Genomic DNA, 11044 nt, shown 5'->3' on the forward strand with positions numbered 1-11044 from the left:
CAGATTGCGAGTCGAGCGTCTTAACCACCTGGCCATGCCGGGCCGGGCACGAACATACGAATCAATTCTAGTAATGTTTCGACACCGTTAGCTTTGTTACTCTTTTCTAATAAATAGTGATATCAAAGGGCACTTCACCTGTTTTACTGTTGTAAAATTGTAAGAGACATGATATCGCTTTATTTATTTTTGAGTTGGTGCTAAATCAAAATTTAATTTTAACTTTGAAATAATGCGGGTAGAATATAGCTGGCAGGACTGTGTTGTAACCTAAACATTATCAAATATTCCGTACAATGCATATTTAATCTCACTCCGAGTGCGAAGGGGGTATTATTAAGGGGAGTAAGTCGTATTTAGGAACTAAATATCAAATCTAGAAACATGATTTGTTTTGCAAAAATGTGTAAGAATTATTTCCGATAACTATGGTAAGTGTTTAAGGCTGTCTTATTCTTGCACATTTTAAATGAAAAATGGGAAATGCTGGCACGACAAAGAAGGGAGATGGCAACGAAAATGGTAAGTTCATAGGCTAAAGCTCTGCACAGTGAAACTTTAAGTTGAACGGTAACGTGATTTTAACCGCTAAACCTACGCAAACATAGCAGTAATAGTAGGGGTAGTAAGACCTGTCATAAATATATAATCAAATACGATTTGCATTTTTGTTATTAAAAAGACTTGTGTAATACTAATACGGTAAACGTGTTCTTTTGAAAACGCTTAATTTAACAATTTTTGGCGGTGCTAATGTATTCGTAAAGTTGAAATATAGTTTGTGAGTTAATTGATATCATCTGTAAAGTGTAATAATACTAATATAAGTTAATGTTAATTAAAATTTTAATACAGTAACATAATACAGCATTTGAAGTACTTTGATATAGTTGTCAAAACATTTGGTAGATTACAACTACAAAGAACTTAATTTGAAAATAAAATTAGAAGAATTGTACACAGAACAGCAAAAACGGAAATTGTTCATTAAATTTTTATATTAAAGTAAAATTATGTTGTTTTTTAATAGGAACTAGGAGATCATTTCTGTTTTCACAGTTATTTATTAAGAAAAGTCAAATTATGAAATATGTTATTTAATATAAATTCAAAAACATTTTTGTTTTAAACCTTTATTTAATAGTACTAGTAACACTAGTGTACATAGGTTTAGTTTAAAAATCAAGGTTTCTTTGACACAATTTGTACTTTTAAGATTTACACCATAGGATTGAATTTGTAAATGCAACTAATGTAGGGTGTGTGACACACAGCAATGATGATTTCAGATTTTTTAAAACATGCTACACCTATGTAGTTTGAATAATATGATAGACAAACTATTTTATCTGATAAATTTTGAAAACTACTATTGTTTTGTCATTATAGACGTTTGAGATACATAGATGCAGATTATTTATTTGAAGCAAGTGAGACATAATTTCTGTATTTGAAACAAATATATAAATATCAACATCATGTATAATATTTTGCTTAATAATACAAGTATGTACATACATAAACATATAATTTAAAGACAATAAGGAACATGTTGATTCATCTAAGACATCCCATCCACCATACTAAACTCTAAAATTAAAATAAAACACTCAAAATCAGTCTTTATATTCAAATCTTTATCAAGATTTCCCTTAAACTACCTTAAATTAACTGCATCTACCAAGTCTGAAGATATCCCATTGCAAAGGCCAACCAAAATTTATATTTGTTTCCTCTAGTCTTACCTTCTCACCATTAAGTACAAAAAAAGATGATGCATCAACACTGTTAGTTTCCTTAACAATCTTAACCATTTCAATCAGATCCCCTTTTCATTTTTCCAGAGAAAACTGTTTCAAAAATCCTAATATGTCTTTAATATTTGTTGTGCTCAATCTATGCCTATGTCACTTCCACAAGGATGTGATCCTGTAAGGTTTTCTGTTGTGAAAAAAGGAACCCAGAATATTAAAACTGGATAGAAATTTACATTTATGTATAATGTAGAAGCTTACATGTATGTACAGTTTATATTTACTCGACACCATTCACCTTTGTGCTGGAAGGTTGTGGTGATTTAACACATTTATCAAAAAAGGTTTAATTATATCTTATATTTATACCATTGTACTTGCCTCTATTAAATTCAGTTTAGCTATTAGCAATAACTAAATACACACTGGTCAAAAACAGAAGAAACCATTTACTTTTTTTTACGACATATTATTAGTAGAAAATTGATACTTAAGAATAATATGGTAACTCTTGTGTATCTCTATATGTTGTGTGGCTAGTAGCCAAGGTTTTGTCATGTGAACAAGTACATGTACACCTGTATCAAAACCACTATTGGGAACTACTTTTGTGTCATTTCTTTGGCTGCTTATCAGTATTTAATATGTTTAGTAACTACATCTGTGATTTGGCCAAATACATTTAGTAATACCACTGGTGTAAAAATAGAAAAAGTTAGTAAATAATGTAGTTGTCAAAGATCAAGCACTCCTATCTACACAAGTGTGTTAAATGGTATATTCTCTTTGTGCTTCAATTTATATTTGGGATATGTATAATACATATGTGAATAATCTCATGAAGATAATACGTAACCATTTTTTTTACTAAATTGGGACTGATAAGATGTTTGTGTATGTATAATATATAGACATATGAGCATTATGTATTGTATGAGTTTCATTTAATGTAGACACCAACTACATGTACATGTTTACTAATTTCAATGGTAAAAAAAAATCAAACCTATTTTTTTACATTATAGTGCAGGTTACACTTCATGTACTTGTATGTAACTCCCTCCCTCCATGTGAGAATTGACCATCTGTTATCACAGTTTTGGTTGACAACTAACAAAGTGCAATTGATGATTGTTAGGAAGGTTCTACATGTGTGTGTGTGAACACATAACCTTTTAACTGTGCAGTTGCATTTTCAATTTAGCTTAGAACTATTAACATTACAGTAGTTAGTTTTATTGTGGGCAAGTACGTGTATGCTTCTGTTATTGGGCTAAAATATATAGCATGTTTTATAGCATTTTATGCATACATTACAGTATTTTAAATTATAGTAATTACTGAAAATTGCAGCTAATATTATTCTTAATTAATTGTTTCTCTGCTACAGGGTATGCATGGAATTTTGATCTATTATTTCATACACTTTTCAAAATTTAAATTTCTGTATAGCAACACTCAAGTAAATGTTGACTTTTTCAATTGTTATCTTATACATGCTGATTCTGGTACAAGGTTATTTTGTTCAAGTTGGCTAAATTTACTGATATTAAGATAGGTATTGTAATACTAATTTTATGTATTGTTATAAAGTATGAACATTTTGCTTTAACCTTTACATTTACCTAATTTATGTGTATGTGTATTTTCCAATCTAATTTTTTCCATGTTATATTTTGTCATCCTTCTGTGTTCTTTTCGATAATGTGTCATTTGATTTGTAAATACAACAACAGTAGACACTAAACCCTAGAGAAAGACATTAGTCGAAACTTTAGGTATCAATGAAGTTTTTGTTCTAGATTTTGTATTTTGGGTTTTTATAATGATTTTTAACTTCCAATTTGCTGTTAAGCATCTGAACTCTAATAAATGATGGAATTCTTTTAAAGTAAATTTTTTAGTATATTGTGATGCCATTTTCTGACCATGGTCTACATCATCTAGTGCAGGTGTTGGTGATTAACTAATCTGTGTAGCTGAGTAAAGACTGAAAGCATGGCCAGCAGTATGATTTCTGAAACATATAAGAATGCTTAGCTTTTGTGACCATGTAACAGGATTTATAGTATATGGAAAAAAGTTGTATGGAAGTGTACATTACTTGATAAAGACATTATGTACAGTATTCAATTGTGCTTTTGTGTGTAAAACAATACAAGCTTGCTTGTATGGATGTGTGGGTCTTAGACAAGATTTACATCAGAAGAGTTAGTTTGTATACATTGATTTCATACAGTGCAAGTCAGTGATGTAGTTATTTCAGTACAAGCTACTTTAAAAAATTCAATTCTGGTGCCAATACCACATGTACAACACCTCTTACAGGTTGGGGTATGACTCTTGATGACACCACATTCTCAGGGGTTTGGTTTTATGGGAAGCATACTTTACACATAAATGTTCTGTAACTCTTGACTGCCCAATGGCATGTTCCTATTTCCTACCTCAACTTGTGGATCACTTAGTTATGATCCACTCTGACAATTCTACAGTTGTTTCCCGTATCAATCGTCAAGGTGGGACTTGTTCCAGGGACCTTTGCTTCCACATGTTAGAATGGCTCAAATCAGTTTTGTCTGACTACCTGTTGTGTCCTGAGAACTTTGAACTTGTTGTCAGATAATCTCTCTCGATTGGATGGGATTCTTTCCATTTCAGGTCTTTCATTGGATCTGTTCCCAGTTGGCCATGCCAATGATCAATACCTTTGCCACTCCTCATAATTTCAAACTTTCCCTCTTCTGGTTCCCAGGACCTCACCCAGCTGTTCTGGCTGCAGAAGCTCTCAGCTAGAACTGATCTCATCTATTTTTGCATGTGTACCCTTAGCTACAATTGTCTCTCTACTATGTCTCTCTTTCACCCAGGAGTGTCATCTCTTTGTCTTCACATATAGGATTTGTCTGTTCTCTTGCTCATTGTTCAGTTTCTCCAACTGCATAGCCCTTCTTTCATCCCATTTGTATCTCCCTTCTATAACTGACAATGGTGTGTTTTTTGCTGCTGGTCTGTCTGCCACTCTCTTCTACCAGGCTCTTCTCCTTATGCCCACCTTTAAACTTTCTTCCCTCATAGTTTAATAAAGGATTGTCAGTTTCTACCATAGCAGATTATTGGGTGACCTTATTAACTACTTTCAGACTTTTTTTTGCCATGGTTCCATCTTTTTTCTCCATTATTATTTCCACTTTGTTCCAATCATTCCTCATTCATTGACCCCTTCATCCATTTCCTTTGTGAAACTGGAACCTTAATGTGATACGACACGCTGTTAAACAGGACTTGTTTGAACCATGTGTATCTTGCTCATTATACCATCTATCTCTTGTGTCTTTATCCTTCTTGCTTGTGGTCATTACAGATCTTATCTTATATGTTGGATACCTCCTGTATTTAGTTTCACAGACTGTTTTTGATTTTGTTCCTTGACTGCTTGTTTCTTCTTATTACTTTGGAGGCTTAGGAGGAAAATGATTCCTTCTCTTCCATTTCTCTTCTGTCACTTTTGGTTCTGTATGATCATACTGCTGCTGATCATCCTTTGTGTCCAACTTGAGCAATGAAGTGTTACTCGGCACATATAACTCTATTTCAGTGTTCCTGTGATAATTTTGTCTTGGCATGGGACCCTTCTTTTTCAGGGATCCCTTGTCCTTTATGCCAAATGGATGGATTTGTTGACTCATTTGGATCATATATTCCTCCCTGCATGGAGAAGCTTGCAGGCTGCATCATGTTTCATCACATCAAATCTGCCACTGACTTGCTCTCTGACCTCACACTTTTCACGACCCCTGGATGATATCCTCCAGAATAGAATGTGAACTATGCCCAATACCTTCATCTTCCATCTGATGGGTAAGTGCCTCTTTTACTTCCTTATCCATTTCTACTCTTTTATGATTCACTCCTTGTAACCCACCAACTGGCAGGTGCTGCCTTATGTGGTATACTTACTACCCTAAGCTTGCATCAAGTCAAGGAGAACAGAAAGTGGTAAACCCATCCACCCTGGCTCCTAAAGTGCCCACTGTTGAGATGAGGTTTTCCACAAGACCATTACAGTGGTGTATATATGTGAGTGTGTGTTTATATATATATATATATATATATCATTGTCCATTCCATACCTTCTGTGGACTAATATGAAAAACAGCCAGCACCATGGGAGTTTTTGCCATTTCCTTGTCTTGTGCATGACAGCTTTTCAAATTATGTTTCAAAGTAGCATACTGCCTTTTTTCCTACAAAAGACTTTTACAGAAGTTAGGTCTGCTTCAGTCTTGGCACCTCTCCGGTGTCTCCTCCGGTGCAAGTTTATCCTTCCCTAGTCACACAGGAGACCCTTACCACTTAGTAGTTCCTCGCTACTCAGGTGGTCAACTTGTAGAGTTCCTCACTGGTTGTGCAATCCCTCCGAGAGGGCAGCACAATGCAGTACAACGTAGGGCAAGAGTGACGATGTCAGTGTAGTGCAGGTAGTCCCCTCTTATGTGCAATTTCCATGTTGTTTATCTAGCTATATGGAGCAAAGTGTTCTCCTCCTATGACAGGAAGGGACCTTCATCCCTGTTTCTGTAATGTACAGTGAATTATTGATACAGCAGAACACATACCAAACTGCACAATCTTACCATTTCCCTAGCCACATTGCACCTCATGCCTGGTTGTGTGCAAATGCTCAGTAGTCAGCCCTTTCCTTCCCATCCCTATGACACATTGGCTTTGCCTTCCTCCTTTCATACTACCATCTGGGCAAAAAAAGTATATCTTACATGAGGTGGATACAGTCTCCTGTGAGTGTTACCCTTCTAGTAAATGACACTCTTTGAGCTTTTCCTTTCAGTCACTGAAATTGCACTGACCCTTCTACCACATCAGTGTGGGATTATACTATCGTGTAAAGAGAGGTAAGGATCTTGTCTTGAAAGTTTACACTTTCCTTACCTGATAATGGATTTCCAATAGAAACTTACCAATCTGCACACCTTCCTGCCCTTTCTCTCCCCTACCACTGCACATTATTTTTGCCTCGTCTAAGAATAAAGTAAATTTTGAGTGGAAGTGCTTATGGGGAATCTATAGCACATTGAGGATGTCTAACCCTCATATTGGTGAAAGGCTATTGTCGCATGATGATTGCATCATGCAATAGTGCATTTATCATTAAGTCACATGTCGTAGATGGGAGATAACTCAAGGCTAGTGGTGTGTGCAAAATCTGAAAGGCAGACACATGAGGAATAACTATAGTGTGCAGAGAGGTAGTGCATATTTAGGTATGGAAAATTTTAACATTGAGTCTGTATGTTTAAAATAGTGTATTTGGTGGAGAACAGAAATAGCACCAACAAAGAGGATGTCATTATATGGGAGGAACAGAGCAAGTTAAGGCTTAGAAAATTAACGCTTGCTTCTAAGAATTAATGGTGTGTTAACAGTAGTGGTGTTTTGCATAAACTTGGAAATGATTATTACAACTTCTAGTGGGTAATACAATTTTGTAGGGCCTGTCTTTTATTAAAAATCAGACTGGTTTATATTATCATGTTTTTGTATGTGTTAAAATATTGTTTTATTGTTAAGGGAAATTATTTATAGCACACATAATGTGTGAGTTTTCTATAGCCCTGATCCAGAGTGCATGATACTAATTATTGCACGCTTTCTTTCGATATTAGGTTTAAAATTATTCAAAAATTGAAATAATTTAGATAGGTTAATGTTATTACTATTTGTAGCTGTAGTTTGATGAAGCAAAGTTTTGAAAATTATAATTAAATTTAAGTGAAATACATGTAATTGTTAGACAAACTCATTTTATCTCATTGTGATAAAGAAGTATCTTTTTTAAATATAATTAATATTTAATTCATTAAATTATAAAATCTTGATTATTTTCTCACTAGTAGTAAATTCGGATGATTATCAGGATAAAAGACAAACATAAGATTTATCAACATGCGTAATATGTATGTCTAAGCATAATAAAAGGCAGGTCCTCTTGGATTATTTGTTAAAGTAATTCCAAGTCCGGTTTACATTACAGTAACAAATTAATTTATTTCTTCACTAATATTTGCCACAGACTTTGCTCACTTTGACAAGTTCTTGGTCTAAGTTCACAAACAATGTTTCAGTAGGAACTGTATTACTAATGTAACCTACTCATAACGTACAAATAAATTGATGGAGTTTTATTGCTAATACACATGATAATTCCCTACTAGAACTGAAGAGAATTACTTGTTGAATACTCAGTAACTCATTACTCATTAACTGCTTCCTTCACTGATTCTTGTATTTATACTGTACTCCTGCTTTTACTTTACACTTAAATTCTAGATCATAATGTAATCTAAATGACGAGCTCTGCGTAGTACATATCGAAATTGAAATATTGAAAATATAGCATCCAACTATTAATGGACATAATACTATGCCTCTTATATACTGTCAAAGCCTATACTAAATATATATATAATGGAATGAAAAACCTGATTTTAATTTATTCATAAAGTAATGAATAATTATATAGCATACTTTTAAAAATCACACATAATATAAATTAATTGGAAATATTTTTTTAAATACACTGTATATTTATTATTTAGTTTTGATTTGATTTAAGGATCTGTAGCTGGCGAAAGGTGACATTTGCCTAATAATGAACATAATTGTTTTTTGTTTTTTTTGTGAGAACCATATGATTCCATTATAATTATTAACAGTATATGTGTGTTTTTGTCTATAATCAAGACCATTTGGCTAAGAGTAAAAGTATATCTCATGAATGAACTGTAAAAGAACTATAAACTGCTTTAATGATAGTGTGTTTTCTGTTTGTATACTTAGTAATAACTTATGGTTGGTATTTTATGTCTTATACATAGGCATTAGTTATCTCGATTGTAAATAATTTGTGGTCATACCATTTATGAGTTATTACCATTTATACATGTAATGAATTGATATCTGCATATATTATCTAGTGTTTCAGTGCTTTTTTAATGTTCAGCACTTGTATTGAGCCCAGTACTAATTGTAGTGTCTGCTAGTGGGACTTTGAATGATGAATAAATTATGCCTTTCAGGTAATGGACAAGTTAGAGGAAATCAAACGAAATCACTTGTTAGCAGTGAAATATCTCCTGCAGACTGTAAGTACACACAGAGTAATAAGTCAAAATGCAAGAATGCTCAGTATACTATTGTAGCAAAACATAACTTAATCCAACTGTTGCTGTAAATTTTACCTTCTTTATTTAACATGCATTTATTGCAAAGCCATAACCTCTTGCCTCATACAACTTTTTCTTTTCTTCTCTTAAGCTTTTTATATATGAATTTTGTTCACATATTGTTTTGACAATGTGATGTCAAGCAAAGTTTCTTGTAATTACTAAAAACCTGTGAACCTTGAGTACATCTGCTGTAAATTACCTTGTTTTTGAGGCATTATGGGATATCTTTTGAATTAATTCCCTTCAGTTTTAAGCATTTTAGAGGGAAAATCTCCCTTACATAGGTAAGCATCAAGTAGAAGAGAACGGAGATTGTTGGATAAGTTCTTAATTGTTTAATCATTTCAGTAGGCTAGTGCTTGTGGCTCTTAACGTGTATTTAAGACTTAGTTTAATCCTTTGGAATAGTCATCAAATATAGAGTTATACATATTTGGTGAAAACCACTGCAATATGCACTTCTGTCAGGGACCCACACTACTATAAGGAAGTGTTACTTCATTTGGCAGATATTTTTCAGGTTTATGTATTCTCATATTTATAATTTAACTTATTTCTGTGCCTCTATTTTAATTACAATATACAGTGTGATAAATATTACAAAATGACAGCATTATGTTTCTCAGAAAAATATAATTTAAATTGTGTCAGTCAACCTAGTTGCAATGATACCTCACTAATAATATGAAATTCGTGATTCTTGTAAAGAAGATTACAGTGCTTCAGTAGCAGATGGAATGTGAAGTTTAATTGAAGGAACTTGAAAAGGCTTATCAGTAAAACAGTCAAATGAAGCCATAAAAACAAACTAATGTAAACATTTTTTTTTAAATTTCTATTTCAACATAGGAAAACTAATAAAAAATAGAGATAAAAGATGTTTATTTAAGTATTCAACTTTTGATTACTCCAGAAAAACAGTGAAACTTACAGGAAGGGAGCATTATCTGAACACATATTAATATTATTGATAGAAGGTAAAAATCTTAATTTTTTTAGTTAATGCAATTAAAATAAAGTTAGTAATTCAGCGCTGTTACGTTATGAATAATTAAAAAAAACATCTTCAACAGTTTATCTACTAATCCTTAGTATGTTATTTTCACACATCTCCAATCACGAATGGTCAGTCTCTTCAACTAACATTTTCCTCCATAATCAATCTGTGTCTAGATTATTATTCTTTAAAGTATATTTTGATATTAGCTTATTTTTGTCAGTTATTTCATTTTATATTTTTTCAATCATACATTTTGTTTTGCTCAAATTTCCACAGCAGTTCCATTTTTGATTTGTGTTATGTTGTTGTTGTATTTTACATTTTATTGGCAAACCTTTTTTCAGTTTTTTTTAACTCTACAGTCCCGACATTTTTTATTTTGTTAAATTATTTAATTTCTCATTTAATACATTGGTGAAAATTAGTATTTATAATTAGTAATTACCAATATGCCCTGGAAATTCATGTGCCAAAGAGCCATAACACACACACTTTGTAAACAGGGGGCACTTCTCTCCACTTTTACTAACCTGAATTCACATAAAATAGGTGCTTGTCAAACAGTGTATAAGGATAACTGGAAAAAAATTAATCATTTACAATTCATAAAACCAATGTGATGTGGAAGTGAAATCTGCCTCATGGTATTACTGGCTCGATTTAACATATTATCGAGACCTACACTGAACTTTGACAGAACATTAGTCATGCAACTGGAAAAATACTGATCAAGCACCAATAGAAGGGAGATACCATGTTAGTAAAAAAGAGTGTTTGTGTTTGATGAAAAGAACAAGATAAATCTGAATAATGCATGTATTTTAAGGCTACAATATACTATTGTCCATTTTATTCAGCTGAGAACATTTCACTACGGTACACAATATGTCAGCCCCTACTTGTTTGCCCCCCCCCCTCTCTCTCTCTCTCCAATGTTGCAGTTTCTCTGACACTTTTATTTATTTTTGAAACAGATTGGTTACTTCAAGCTGACTCTTTTGTACTAGATATTTAATAAAAGTACAATATATATATATATATAT

The 11044-nt window shown here is 32.7% G+C and overlaps 1 protein-coding gene across 4 annotated transcripts in view; it reads left to right on the top strand.

Annotated features, from left to right (window-relative positions):
* The window catches only part of LOC106461573 (cAMP-dependent protein kinase catalytic subunit-like), a 104982-nt gene that overhangs the window by 64777 nt on the left and 29161 nt on the right, over positions 1–11044 (top strand). For all 4 annotated transcript variants that reach the window (XM_022388577.1, XM_022388575.1, XM_022388576.1 and 1 more), the window contains one exon: positions 8852–8917. In XM_022388577.1, the coding sequence (XP_022244285.1) occupies positions 8852–8917 (66 nt within the window). The remainder of the gene's footprint in view (positions 1–8851; positions 8918–11044) is intronic.

Source organism: Limulus polyphemus, unplaced genomic scaffold (genome assembly GCF_000517525.1).
Source record: "Limulus polyphemus unplaced genomic scaffold, Limulus_polyphemus-2.1.2 Scaffold989, whole genome shotgun sequence".
NCBI classification, from domain to species: Eukaryota; Metazoa; Arthropoda; class Merostomata; order Xiphosura; family Limulidae; genus Limulus; species Limulus polyphemus.